Genomic DNA, 15,989 nt, shown 5'->3' with positions numbered 1-15,989 from the left:
ATTTTTTGCTTATAATTTACAACTAGTTTTTTGGTATTTCATTCACCATGTATAAGTCTATTGTTTCGTGAAACCCAAACTAATTTTATTGATTTAGATTTCTATTTATGATTTCCTAATTATTATTTTTCTATGATTATGTGATTATTGCGAATTTTGATTAATAAGTATCGTTACGGTCAACTTATATTATATTTATCAGTATACCTAAGAATGTTGTGGCTAGCGGTAGCGTTTGTGTTGGCTCTGGCTACCAACCAGGTAAAGAAAGAAAAATATTCTCGATGCAATTTTCATCCTAAAAAATCGGGATTATGGCTGAAAATCCTATTTAAGAAATTTATTTTTTATTTTGATTTCAGGTCATAAAAATCCCCAAAAATCATGTTTCTTATATTTTAATCCAAAATATCTGTGTTTCCAAAACCAGACAAGATGCAATAACTTTTTTAAATATTTAAAGTATCCTATTACAGGTACTAGGAGAACAAGTAACTCCAGGATTTTTGGAAGACATTGACAATAAAGGTAGATAAAATTTGTTTTTAATTATTATAGGATTTGATAATTTAAAGAGATGGTAAAGAGGGTCGGGTTATCTACTTTACGACTCTTCACATATTTATTGTCATTTTCATATTTTTTGTGTTAATACGACTTCACAATGCGAATGTAAACTCACCAAAAAAAATATTTTGCCAAAAAAGCTTCTCGTTAATTTTTGTTATTTATATCCTTATTTGATTGATCTTCTGCATCACCATCGCTCTCATTATTTTGTACAAACGTTGTTTATGGAAATTAAAATGGCAACTGATTCATATTAATACTGGAGTTTTCTCATTACTGAAGAATTTAGATTTGGTATTGAGATGAATTTTTAACCTTTCAGTACGCTAAAATCAATTATTCGTCCCCAAACTGCATACTGCATACTCTTATGGTCTTGCATTCATAAGTCATTGCACACTGTAATACTAACGTAGTTTACTGAATGCGAAAAGGCTTTCTCTAAAGAGTGATTGTGTAAGCTTGCGCTAAACATACTGGACTAAATTTACATCTTCGGTTTGTTCATCCACAAACATCTATCATCTAGGGTAAGATCTATTAAAATCTGATCAGTTCCTGACGCCGACCAATGATAATTTTTAAAACAATCTATTCCTCTACGGCTAGCGTTATAATTGTCATCTAAGCATGATATACATAAAATAATTTTGTTCAATATAATTTTGTCTTTATTGAAAGCGTAAGAAGCTATTAAATTTTCTTTCAGTTATTGTGCTAAGGCAGGCGTAAATTTTAAATCTTTTCGTTAGCAGGGCTTTGTATTTTGCAAAATATTAATAGGTACTATCTAGTAGATCAAGATTTACGGTATCGCTATCAAAGAAGATTAATAGATTTTTATCGCAACTTATAAGAATAGATATAATGAGAAGATTATTATCGGTATTTAATGATTTTTAAATATAAATTATAATCGAATGTTTATAAGGATTTAAAGATATGGATATTTGTTGCCCTTTCACGCAAAAACTACTTCACGAATTATGATAAATCTTAACAGTAACGTAGCTGGACATGAGAACATGGAATGAACTGTAATTTGTACTCTAATTCCATGTTTCGCAGTCAGATCACGGCGAAACAGCTGTAAATTGCATTAAGTCACTTGACTCAGACGTTCTTAGATGTTGGTTACAATATTTATTGTTTTTGAGTTCTTCTTTTTGAGCTTAATTCTGAACTCAAGCGGACAAAGTTACGGGCAAAAACTTATATGTAATAAGGGAAACAGACTTATCTTTAACCTGGTAACTATCAGCAAAACAACTGTAAGAAAAGTTAGCGAACGAAATGGGCTTATGACATTTTCAGCTGTAAAAATTATTCTCTCTATTATAGTATTTGTTGATATTTGTTGCTTGTCAGTTAAGTACATAGGTTTAATAAAAGGATTTGCGAATATGCAGTTAAAAGTAGGTGTTATTCTAATAATTTATTCGAGGCAAAATGTATGACGAAAATAACTCTTATTTTTTTAAGTATTATTACGTAATAATTGTAATAAAACAAAAATCTATGAATTTAACAGAAGCATGGGACGCTCGGATTGTATCAGGCTGGAAGGCCTATCCTGGTCAGCACCCACATATGGTTTCTTTGCGCATGGTGAATAATGTGGGAACCGTTCAAGCCTGCGGAGGAAGTATCGTTTCCCGACAGTGGATCATCACTGCAGCGCATTGTACAGCAGCGTAAGTTAAACGAAAGAAACACACAAACTACTGGTCTAATGATCAAAGAAACCCATCTAAATTATTACAAACCTTTAAAACTTCACGGCCATCATTGAAAAAACAATATTACAATCAAATGTAAATATGTGTATATTTACAGGCATTACTCCATTAAACTACACAACATTTTCTACCATGACGTGGCTAAAAAAATATTATTTTTTTCAGACAAGTGTCGCTCCTCGTTCGGGCCGGTGTTACTAATCTAACTCGACCAGAAATTTTTACAGAGACCCAGGAATATTATATGTATCCAACTTATAACCCAACAAATCCAGGTCTTGTTCAGCCTAACGATATAGCTATGGTAAAATTGCAGATTTCATTAACGTATTCGCGTAAGTTAATAGTCATTTAAATTATTATACACTACTTAATTAATATTATAGAAGCATTTTTTTAAATAAGTGGCTGAATAGTCTTTATTCTGTTTCAAAAAACTCATAGCTTTAAAGAATAAAAAAATGTAACATTTGTAGACTACATTTTTGGTTAGTTTAGTTAACACTATCGAGATAGTCCTGGTCCATCAGAGCAAAAGAAACAGTAAATAGATTATTTTCATAAGTTTCTGATAACTGAGAAAATATATATTTTTTTTCAGAATATTTAAAGCCTATTCGTATCCAGTCCTCAGTTGATGCACACAAAGACTATGACAACTTAATTGTATATGCAAGTGGATTTGGTAGAACCTGGACAAACGGTAATATTTAACGGAAAAAATATATAGATACATATTTAAAGCTATTATTTTTAATTATAATATGTATTAAATTGATAATTTTTATAGGTCCCACTACTGAACATCTCCTCTGGGTCTATCTCCGTGGAGTCTCAAATGCTGCATGCACAAATATATTTACCTCAAAATACGTTACTGAAAACACCGTTTGCGCCAAATTCTTCAATGTTACCTCTCAATCTATTTGCCAGGTATTTCCAAACTGTCGTAGTAATATACATTTTAGAATACAAATACTAAACAATTTCCTAAATAACCAAAGATTGCTTAGCAAACTAATAGCAATTAATAAATGTCATAAATGTTCTACTTAACAAAAAGAATCGTTGAAAAAAATACTTTTTTTTAAATTTTTAAACAGGGTGACAGTGGCGGACCTTTAGTGCACGTTTCTTCAGAAAATGTACATACCCTCGTAGGAGTGAGTTCATTTGTAGCAGCGTCACCCATCGGCTGTCACTCAGGAGTACCCGGAGGTGAATATTTATAGACTTAAAAGAACATCCTTTAATCATTAATTTCAAACAAAAAATTTTTTTTCAGCTTTTATTCGTCCTGGAGCTTTCCATTCTTGGTTCACCCAAATTTCTGGTATTGATTTTGAGAATCCTGTAGATGATAAACCAACTACAACGTCTACTTCCACAACCACAGCCGCTCCAACGACAAAAGCTTCTACGACTACTGTAACTTTCGCTCCGTCTACAACTTCTACTTTCGCCCCTTCTACAACTAGTAGTAGCACTTCCGCTCCGTCTACTACTAGCTCTACCTCCGCCCCTCCTACTACTAATATGACTTACGCTCCGTCTACCACTAGCTCTACCTCCGCCCCTACTACCACTAGAAGCACTTACGCTCCGTCTACCACTACTCTGAGCCCTATCACTACAACTTCAGCACCATCTACTACAACTGCAGCACCTTCTAGTACTACTTTATCACCTTCCACCACTTCTTTGGCTCCCACTACACCTACCACACCCGCACCAGAAGAAGAAGACGAAGACGATGCAGAACTAGAGGACCTTCTCAAGAGATTAGAAGTGAAAGTAAAAGTTAGGGTCATATTAAGTAAATATTTAAAGAGGAAGAAGCAAATACAAGAGAAAACCCTTTAAATAGAATTGTTTATTATTAAAGTTATCACAGAAAACTGAACTTCTTGAAACTGGTAGACAATTTTTTTTCTCGTTTTGCTCCTTAACTGCTTCTGTGTAACGTACTTAAAAGATGTCAAAATAATAATGTATTATAATTTATAGACATGTATTTTATAAAAAAAAAAAATTCACTATTATAATGAAAATATTATTTTATATTCCTCAGACTTTTACTCTTTATTACGTACACATTTATAGTACATATATAAAAATATAAAAAATTTCTTCTTATATCCACAATTGTATAATAAACACAATTATTGTAATCATATAAAAGACATTATCATTATTAAACCATTACTATTTTGGGCCTGTTTATATCGAAGCAAAGGAATTGATTACCTCTCTTATGCAATGATAATACGTATGACAAATAATGATTAGCGGCTCACTACAAACATGAAATAAGATATTATCGCCTCATTAATATTCGTATTAAATCAAAACGTTATCAAAGATAATTTTGATTCATTGTATGATTTTAGCTACCTACAATTATTACGATAATATGCCACTTGCAATACATAATTCACTTTATAATTTTTTTTTAGAATTTTAAAAAATAACTACCATTTTAATGTCATTGTACCTATAATAACATACCATATTTTCATTTTCGGGATAAGTAAGATTTGTATAAGACTGAATTTACAGATCTTTAATGAGACTGAGGTTGACATTGATTAAACAACATTAGTTTGGAATACACCAGTCGAATATTCTCGATAGAACAGTATATGTAAATGTATGTATATATATATATACATAAAATACAGACAAACTTTTACATTCCTATAATTAGTGAAATGGAATTATATGTAATCAAACGAACTGATATCATAATTGTGAGATTTAAAAATATTCAAGTTGAAAATTTGATTGTGTCCACTTCTTATTTTTTTTCTCTTTCTAATAAAACATTCGAAGATGGCTGATACAATGTGTATATTCCATTACTTACTTGACTTATTATATAATTGTATAAATTATGGGTTAAATTTTTAAGAAAAAAGAGGTGTATTGTTATCTTATGTAGAAAACTTCGAAGAAAGAACCTTCGAAGTCTTTTTAAACTTTAATTATGTTATGTTTTTAAACCAAAAATAGAGACAATGCTACATACTACCACTCATAAATATTGACTTCGGGTCTTTCCTCATAATATAGGTACAATTATTATTAAAAAATATTAATATTTTTAAACGGAGTTTTCTGTATTATTATATTTCAAAATATTTACTATTTTTACTCACTGTAGAATTAACACTAAACGATTTTTAAATTCAAAGAAGCTGTAAATAAATAACAACACCAACTGATTACAAAATGCTATTTATTATTACAAATAAAATTTTTAATACATTTCACTATCTCTATTCACTACATGACTTTTATAAAGTACATATAAACTGGTAACACTTAAACTTTACAAAATGGCAATCAATCACCGAGTGACATTTAACTGTTATAGAAATTTTACATCTATTACGAATGACAAAAGTTCAAAACTATTAAGCAAGAACAGTAAAGTTTGCTTGACAGATAAAATCTATGGTCACTGAAAAGAAATATATGAAAAACAATTTTCAAAAAAGGAAGATTGTGGGTATTTGTGAAGTATTTATGTTGTAAGTATAAATTTTATTAAGCTGTGGAAGACTGTATTAGATGCATATGACAAGTTCTAACAATTCCTTCACAAAGCACAGTCCAATTTTTATTACATCTCTGACAATTAAATCCGATATTATTTTAAAAAAAATTATATGCCGATTTATAAATGTAAATCTATTAATACCAGTATATATGACATTTTCACAATAATGACCCTATAAAATAAGCTCGAAGATTCAAGAAAACCCTAGGCTTCGAGACTCGCAATTAAATTTGGTTGAAATAATACTGAAGATACAAACGGAAGATTTGAACCTCAACAAAAGCGACGAAACATTTTTCTGAAATACATTTACTGTGCTCCAAGATCCTATGCAGTTAAATATTTCTTATAATAAAAATAATTTATTCCATCAGGCGATATCTGAAGTAGCTAAGTGGTGAGAAGAGAAGTATAACCCAATAACAGCTATAATTTTAAATTATCACCCCTTAGACAGACGGATAGAATTACTTTCTCTAATGTCATGACACACTTGATGAAATCATAGTATCATAGGATCTTGGAGTATTCCTAAAACAAAGTGACCAGTAATGAAACCTCATAAACACTACAAAGAATACGTAACACAGAATAACATATTTATTTAAATGCTCCCATAATATAAATTATATCAAGGAAACTTTATGGTGTCGTTTATAACATAAATAAAGTATATATAAATATAGATTATATCAGTGTACATAACAGGTACATTTATGAAATAAGTATATAAACATAAAGAAAATGAGAAACTTGATTTCTCTACTGTTTACAGCAAGAAAATGAGGACACCTCATCTTTAACGACTGATGGATTTATAATCAAATTATAATTTGTACCACATTTACCACTCTCATGAAATATATTTCAGCATTATTGTATACTATTAGACTTTTCTATACAAAATTCAAAACAAATCAACAATTTTATATATATAGTATATATAGTATTTTCATTATGGTCAGACGCAGTAAGTTAACGGAAACAAAAAGTTTTGAATTCCATAGTCGAAGGTCAATCAATTCAAAACTTGATTATTGAAAAATTAAGAGAGTGTAAACGTTCATATGACAAATATATTTAGTTTACCAAATACTTAATGACGTCGCTGTTCTGCCAACAAAGCATGTAGAATATAAGGAATAGTGTACAAGATGGAGAACATTTTACAAGTTTTATTTTTTTAAAGCATTATTTAATAGATATTATAACTAAAATTAGATTTCATTAAATGACCTCAGTGTTCATATATCACTCATGTGTTACTGACTTAAAAAACACTTGATAAAAAATTAAAGATAATTTTTTTGCTCGATCTGAAGAATTTCAAAACGGCGTTATCGGAAACTTAATGGAATAATATTTTGATCTTCTGGTATGTTTTAATAAAAGCAATGTCATTCTCGTATTCAACAGTAATATATATATATATATTAATATAAATATTAAATTATAACCGAAAATTCCAATATTAATTGTCGTATGAACGTCAACGTCTTCTACATCGTATAGGCCGAAACAATATAAGCTCAAATTACATACAATATATGAATTTGTAAAACAATCTCAAAGACCAAAACTCCAGACACTTGAAATATTACTCTAAAGTTATATGTAACTTATATTGAGACAGTGACAGCTTTAAGCACTATGTTACATCAAACTTATAGCAGAGCTAAATTTATTTGATATAAATAAATTTATTGCACCAGATTGTTTGTTAATGAACATTTTTTTTTAATGCTATCGCTTCGCTCGCACTGGAATCGTTGAATATTCTGCCAATGTGAACGTTTTTATTTATAGGACGAATTATAATCCTGAGTACTGTTTGGAGGAAACACGAACGGTTTTGTCGAATTGAATAAAGGCGCTTATACTCTGTGAACTAAGATAATAAATTTATATAACATTTCAAACGACTGTAACCCTGACTTGAGTCATTTGAGCAAAAAATCGTTACAACATGGACGTTTCACAAATATTCATTCTATATATAATTTTCGTTTAAGACAAAAAAAAAACAAGATCATTACAATATTCGATATTGATGATAGAAAATTTACCATAAATAATAAAGGCCATTTAGAATGCTTACATCGTTATGATAAAATATATAAATATATAATATAACATACAGAACTTATTTAGATTCGAGATTATATAAATTTTAATATTAATAACATTATATTATGAAAACTTAAAGCATGAAAACAAATGCAGAGAAACGTTAAAGAATGTTTGATAGAAATGCTTCGGTATCTTTTGTTTAAAAAGCTCTCTATTAACGGTACATGTTCTAGAATGTTCGATGAACATTTCATAACAGCTTCTACGTTTGTGCGTTTCATTTACAGCGGCCGCTACAAGGCACGACGAATTTAATTCTTTGGTGGTGTCCAATTCGAGGCGTAATTTATTAAAAGACGTAACAAGCTCTGAATTTTATATCTAGCGACATCCGACACCGATATCTCCACCACCATATCACACGCACTCTATAAATACCATAAAATAATTAAAACTAAAACATATCTATCTAGTGCGTAGAATACAGCATCCGGTTGTAGCGGACGCCGTAGAGGCCTCAGTGCCTCCGGATGCTCCGCCGAGGGCATCATCTGCGGCGATCCGGCTCCCGGCCGCTTCCGGTGCCGAAGAAAACCTTCACGGCTCCCGCGGACATTAGGTAAAACCAGTACAGTTGCGGCAACAGCAGAATGCAGATGGAAATCTTGCAGCCGAGAGGCAGAGTCGCTATGGCGTCCAGGTACGGTAGGCCCAGGCGACGGGAGTACAACAGACACACGTACGGAAGGCTAAGGACGCGGCACAGAAGAAACACAACCAGCATAGCGAGACCGTTAGCGAGGTACGCGCGGGAACTCTTTAGGCGGAGGCGAGAAAGGACGCCGCGGAGCGAAACGCACGGAGTCGACGCTTCCATCAGATACACGAACCCGAAGACGCAGTCGCCCAGCCCGCCGCGGAGATACTGAGGGGTATAGACACATACACATGTACGAGGGTTCGATACACAAACATTAAAAATAAATATGTCTTATAAATTTTTATTAACATTCTGTTTTTTTTTTTGTTTTTTTTAAACAGGTGCGTTATTTTTTCTATTATTCAGTCCTGCTGACTACAAGTGTTTTTTTTAACTCTTACTTGATCAGAAAACGCTAGCGGGTGCCAGATTTTTTAAATATATACTCCTAAAATCTGAATAAGGATACCAGGACACTATTTACAACACGCGTCAAGTATTGTCTTTATCTGTTTATCACGATACTAACATACGCCATTGATCAGCCAAAACGCTGCAACGGCACACGACTTGCATTAAAAAAATTAATAAGCAACATAGTGAAGGCAAAGATTTAACAGGACATTTCAAATGTGAAGATGTCCTCATTTATTGAATTTGCATGATCCCAACCGATACACAATTTCAATCTAAAAGATTACATTGCCAATTTCATTCGCGTTCTCAGTCACAATTAACAAAGCTCTAGGTCAATCTTCACAAACGAGTGGTTAAGATTTGAATTGCTTTCCACATGGACAACTTTATGTTACTTCTTTCCATGTTGGAAAACCAGATAGCCTAAATATCTACACAAACAATGGGAAAACAAAAAATATGGTATACCCATGAAAAAGTTAACTTATGCTGTCTTTTGTTGTTCATTTGCCACACATGCGACCACAGCGAAGCGTGACAGGCCACATCTAGTTATCAATAAAAGATCAATCAGCAAACTCACCACTATCACCAAAAATCCGAATCCTCCGATGAACAGATGATGCATCAGGATGACGGGCTCGTGTCTGCAGTACGAGAGGAACGAGGGTCGCTTGACCGGCTCCGGGGCTGGACCCTCGGGCTTCGATACTTTACGGATCCTGTTCTTAAAGTAGTCCGCGTTCGTGGTCATGTGGACGTGGACCTGAAAATGATAGAAAGCATCTCGACTTCAGACCATGTTTTAGTATGAAACATCTCACACAATATGTTCTCACATTGCCCTATACTAGTAATACAGATGATGATGTTTTATAGTTTTAGTTCTGAGAAAGTACGTGATTTAGTTTTGTGTGTGTTGCCTAAATTATTTTATATTTACATAGATATAATACTTTTGAGTAATCTGTGTACAAGGCACGTAAATAGTATATCATAGTTTTGGTACAGAAGCTTATCAATGTGAAGAAATTCACAATCATAGTGCCATTAAAGTTTGTGTTACATATTAATACTTACGTAAATAAAATTTAACAATTTGTCTGTCGTCTGAAGCGGGAATCCTCCAAATTTATCTTGATAGTTATTCATCTCAATGCCAAAATGATCTCAAATCTTTTAACTACGCAACTTGTACAAACTCTCACCATATACATAGACCATATGTCATAGAAGAAGTATGCGGCACCGAACCATGCGTAGGCCTCGGACATGAAGTGGGAGGACTTCAACAGGTCACGTGTACACGACCAAGCACACACCACAGCACCAGTCACGCATGAGAAAGCCGCCTGGATAGCCGACACCAATCTGGAGAGAAAAATCAATAAGTCCAGATATCCGGATAAAGATAATCTTCGACAAAGTAGTTTTTGGAGAGCTCTAATATATAAAGCCAAAAAGAAATCATGACCTTTGAAATTCTATTGTAGGAGCTCTTGTTACCATATCAGTGCGTAAGCTGAGAGACTCGCCAATTATATCATAAGAATATTAGTTACCTGTCCTTTCTATTGATGGAGTGTCGTTTTTATAAGAGCTGAACTCACTTGTTACTAATGTCGAGAACCTCTCCGCAGCTGAGCTTGTACTTTTGCCTGAACCGCGCACCAGCCTGGGTGAACAGGGCCGCCATGTTGATCAGCTCAAACAAAGTCATGAAGTACACGAATCCCAGAGCCGTCAGGACAGCCCCACGTTTTATTGAAATTCTGTAATGCAACAGACGCTGCAATAAGTCCATATTCCTAGTCCTCGACTTTCTTTTTATGAACTGAATTCTAATCGAATTACGCATTCAACTATTTAAACTTTATGCGTTCTGAATGAATTTGGAAAAACATTATCAAGTGGAAGACTGTCAATCAAAAAGATACAAAAGCTAATTCGTACCAAATAAGAAATATAAGAAATTTAATGCTCTCCATACAGTTATTACAGATTCAAAACCAATTCATAAGTATTTAAATTTGAAATTCAAATGGCTTCCCAGAATTCTATATAACTCAAAGCACAATGGTTTTTATCAGGACAGAATGATCTAGAATGTCATAATAAGCAGTGCAATGTAAACAGACGAAAGTCGCCATCATAACATCCCATGTTCTAGCGAGCAACTTAACAAATAATATTATAATACAACAAACAATGTATCAGCGTCATCATTGTCTGCGAAATGTTTCTCTATTATTGTATGACTTTAGTAAAGCCACATCACTTGAGTATTATTAATTCAACCTCGAAGTCGACCTTCCATGAGGTCGATGTTGCCACGTGAATCGCTCATATAAACATTTATAACTAAACGAGCTGCACCCGCGGGAAACGGTCGCTTTAGTTGACTGATGACCTTCATATTCTATGCCTTCAAGCTAAGTGGCAATAACGTAAATAGGTTTAGAAATTATTATTTTTTTTTAATTTAATCTGCAAATGTTTTTGATAAACCTCCTGGCTGAGAATTTTAAAACTGAGAAAAGTATTTTTATATAAAATCGAATAAAAATAAATGTAAGAGTAATGGAAAATTCTGGTTGTGGTCCCAAGTTTTGATAGAGACTTGTATGTATATGGGAATGATATTCAAAGAAGACGTCAGAAGCCTTTCCTACGTTTCATAACCATTTAAACATAAGGATTTCTATATATATTCCTGTCCTACCAATAATTTTATCATATTATTTCTACTTCGCTTGCACGATATCATAAAACTAAATAAATAATGACCGATGACGAAACAACAACCTAAAAATTTTGTAATATTTTATTATTTTGTAATTATCACTTTTGAAGAACCATTAAGCATGCTTTAATTGTTCACTTTATCGAGGTTATTCTTAAGATAATGTTAAAAAATTGTCATTGTTATCGTTAAATTTCCATCGCAGGAACATTTTTTATCACTATCGTAAAACTATTTATCTCGCTCCATAAACCTGTATAAACAGTTCGGCGTTTACTAATCGCTACATATGCTGGGTAACATTCGCTTATTTTTAAATCATTCATGTACTCAATGTTACGTAAGACTTTTTTAAACTTACGTAACAATAGTTATTAAAAAAATATCTAAGTGGTGTGTTTTACGTATTCGTAAAACACACCACTTAGATATTTTTTTAATTGAAAGGTATTAAGTGATTTACATTTGACAATGGCTGGCTAAACATTAAACAGTAAAAAAAAATTGTTGGAATAATTCGCCAATAACCTACTTATATAAATATGTTATGTATATAGTCAATATTGGTATATAATATCATCATATTTCCTCATTGCCAACCACCATCCTTGTACTTCGATCTCAATTAAATTTTAACGACAAATATAATCATCTACTAAATATTTTAAAATCTTTTTCCTTGAACTGTAAGGGCATATTATGTTAACACAATTCGCAGCAGCTTCATGAATGTCAAAAAAAAATCGCATCGGCATACATTTTCTTTTAATAAATCAATGTAATAGCAATAGATAAATTTTAAATAATAAGAATTATCGATCACTGTATTGTTCATAATATTATGTAGAATTTATTTGTTAATGGGTTGATTAATTTATGAATTAAATAACGCTTAGCGTTCAAATAGTTTGGACTGTTGAAATTAAAAGAAGTCATAAAAGGAGTCTACCTAAAAAAATTATTAATTATGTGTACAAATATATTTAAAATGTAATTAAACAGCTAATTTCTCTATATTTTTTGTTCTTTTTCATATGTTCCCGTGGGAGGGAACCTTTCTAAAAAAGGTATCAAAGCAGAGAAAAAACCAAGTTCAAAGGCCTTTAAACGCAGGGCTGCTCAGTTTTTTATTCAAGTAAACTATTAACATTCCAATAACTATATTCATGGTGTTAAGCAAGATGAAATTATTAAAAGCAAGTGGAAATTTCCTTAACAGCATCGTTAAAGTAACAAACGAATCCATTACCTTCAAAAATCTAAGAAAACCTAACCATTTAGTATGTTAGATGCAAGTGTTAAGGAGACGCTGTGACGAATCCTTCACGACCTCGGTTACGTTAACAATGTTAAGAATATCGAGTGACCCCAATTTTATACAATAAACACAAAAATCACATACAATATATTCATTACCGTTATTTGATTTTATTTCAAATGATATTGTAATTTTTTTTTTTCATAACTAAAATAACTATATATTTAAATTTTAATTATAAAGTATTAGTGCTTTCGATATCCGAGAAGAATAAACAAAATGTCTTTTTGAGCTTAAAATCTGCATTTATTTTTTTTATTTAAAAAGCAATTAATAGTTTTGAGCAAAAATTAATATAAAACCAACTTAAGGACACATCATCAATATTTCCATTCTCAATAACATTTTACTTATCAACTTACTACATCCCCGAAGCAAAACTTTAAATATATAAAATAATTTTAGTTGCACAACATGCACCATGATTACTATACCCAAATAGGTACATACATTTTTATAGCATAATTTATTTTAAATCTAAGATACTGGTAATTTAAAATTTAGAACATCGTTAGGTGCCGTAATAGATATTTATATCCATAAAAAAAATAGTAAAAAAATTATATCCACACTTTTCCTAAGAGTAAAACATTGACATTTAAAAAAATAATAGCAAAATGTTTTTAATAATTTTAAAGAAAATAATAATTTGACTGGTCCTTTCCATATAGTATATTTACACATAAACTATAGGGTAATTATACCTATAACAATGTCTTGTAACAGCTCTAAATAATTGCTTCTACAAATACTCTAAAATAAATGTGTTTAAAATGAAAGTTGAATATATTTACCTGTCGTCCGGATTAAGTATGATCACCAGATTGATTGCTGCAGCCAGAGAACCAGCATTGCATACACCCAGCACTGACATCATAACTCGGTAGTGACGAGTCTAAAAGACAAACACACCTATAAACACTGACCATTTGTTGATAAGCATATATTAATGATCAGAAATGAATTCAATTAAGAAGAATGCAAACCTGTGACTTTTGACCTGCCATTGTTATCTGTTTTTTGTATTTATCTTCTGTCTCTAACTCTTCAAGTTTCGTTTTTCTTGAAGGCTCTATTTTGCTTTTTGAAGGGATCTTGATTAGTCGAAATATTCACATGCACATACACTATCTTCAAACTGCATACACTATTTAACAAAATAATAGATGCATTTAAATTTTCATTTTCCTTTGTGTCCAATAAACTCTATCTATCTCAAATGACACTATTCTTTTAATTTATGACATAATTGCAATTACTATACATAATTGATATTTATATAAAATATACAAGAAATACGTGATAAGTAACACTTCAACATGTAACGCCAGGAATCAAAGTTATGACTAAAGTTGATAATACTGATAAAAAATTAAGCTGTGAAACTAAAATAAAAAAAAACCTACTCTTAAAGGAGGCAATAAAAATGGTGTTGATAAATATTTTTGACATTTGATGTGATAAGTTAATTCGTCATAAATTGTTAATACCGTTTCAAATAGCTTGAAATACCTGAAAATGGTTTATGAGAGTTATAAAACAAAAAATGATTAGACATCAGATCAAATTACCTTGTTAATCATGTTGTTCTTTGAATAACAGGAACACTAAATTAACAATATCACTAATGCATTCTAATCGCAATTATAATATAGACCGAAAGTAAGAATATGTTATAAATAAATAATAATATACAAATATATTTCTCTGATAAAACTTCGAGGACCGCTAGTGAAAAAAAGTGACAGACCGAAAAGTGACAGTTGACACTGACATAAAATAACGGAAATAGACAAGCCGATATGTCTCTAGAAAATGATTTGGATGACGTTGGCAAAACATTTCACTTTTCCAATGTGGATGAAGCCATGCCATGAAAAAAAAAATTGGCAACAAGTCGCCATCGTAACCTATCATGCAAAATGAAAAAAATACTTATTGTTGTCATACAAATTTTATTACACATTATTTCTTTATTTTTAATAAATCTAGTGAATTTTTCGTTATTATATTCGTAACAAAAGCATTTAATTTCTTGTTATTCCTATTTCAATGTTAAGCAAAGGAATTGAAATGTTAGGCTACTTTAATTATATGGAAAACTTAAAAAAAAAGGAATTGTTACAGATTTCTTGTTTTAATATATTTTTATTAGTAACCTAACTATTATTTTTTTGTTTGTTTCTATTTATTCACATTTATTCGTGTTATGTTTGAGACAAAATTTACTTTTTGTACAAAATAATGTATTACGAGTTCTATCAACAACATATAAAAGAGTTCGTCTCAAATAAATATTTCAACCTAGAGCAAAAATTCTCGAAACGAACCATTTATTGGAAAATAGTAAATAAAGAGTAGGCTAAACCTAAAACTGTAAATTTAAAAATAATATTAATACTAGTGTACAGTGTACGTAATAAATATAAGGACAATTGAAACTCCCAATATTTTATAAAAATGACATAGCACATAACACCATACTTTCAAACTCATTGCTAATAAACATAATTGCTTTGATTAGTTATCTCATGTAAGAATAAAGGACGCAGAACTAAATACATACATATTTTTTTATGTTTTATAAAAATAATTTGAACATGTTTAAAATGAAACGCGTTGCAACCTTAATGATAGAACTCAGTTAATTTAATGAAAAAAATTTCAATCAAAAATCATTAATTTCTTTTTAAAATCTCTCATGAATCAAAATATCATAGTAAGCCGTCATTACGCATCCATTTTTATTATAATTTGTTTATACAAATTATAATCATTAAATGAAAAGTATTTTTTAAGAACAGTACCATTTATAAGTAAATATTTTATTTATACTTCTTTTTTTTACAATAAATATCTCTGTTTACTAT

General features: G+C 31.0%; 2 protein-coding genes across 3 annotated transcripts; one reads left to right on the top strand and one right to left on the bottom strand.

Annotated features, from left to right (window-relative positions):
* The first annotated feature begins 169 nt into the window (after positions 1-169).
* LOC116778138 (collagenase-like) lies at positions 170-4,381 on the top strand. The gene is made up of 8 exons (XM_032672043.2): positions 170-261; positions 477-528; positions 2,102-2,264; positions 2,475-2,644; positions 2,911-3,012; positions 3,100-3,242; positions 3,413-3,527; positions 3,595-4,381. The coding sequence occupies exons 1-8, from the start codon at positions 214-216 to the stop codon at positions 4,170-4,172; spliced, it is 1,371 nt and encodes a 456-aa protein (XP_032527934.2). The 5' UTR covers positions 170-213; the 3' UTR covers positions 4,173-4,381.
* A 1,149-nt stretch (positions 4,382-5,530) lies between these two features.
* Positions 5,531-14,876, bottom strand: LOC116777332 (ceramide synthase). Of its 2 annotated transcripts, none has more exons than XM_032670825.2 (7): positions 14,691-14,876; positions 14,106-14,266; positions 13,914-14,014; positions 10,669-10,830; positions 10,267-10,429; positions 9,642-9,824; positions 5,531-8,866 (listed from the first exon to the last, which is right to left on the bottom strand). In XM_032670825.2, exons 2-7 carry the CDS (start codon positions 14,124-14,126, stop codon positions 8,489-8,491), a joined length of 1,008 nt encoding a protein of 335 aa, XP_032526716.2. In that variant the 5' UTR covers positions 14,127-14,266; positions 14,691-14,876; the 3' UTR covers positions 5,531-8,488. The 2 variants fall into 2 exon arrangements, with proteins under 2 accessions (XP_032526716.2, XP_061382174.1); XM_061526190.1 differs by lacking the exon at positions 14,691-14,876 and adding an exon at positions 14,526-14,634.
* Between the last annotated feature and the right edge of the window lie 1,113 nt (positions 14,877-15,989).

The sequence above is a fragment of the Danaus plexippus genome, chromosome Z (assembly GCF_018135715.1).
Source record: "Danaus plexippus chromosome Z, MEX_DaPlex, whole genome shotgun sequence".
NCBI lineage: Eukaryota > Metazoa > Arthropoda > Insecta > Lepidoptera > Nymphalidae > Danaus > Danaus plexippus.
This window is presented reverse-complemented; position numbering and strand designations above follow the sequence as displayed.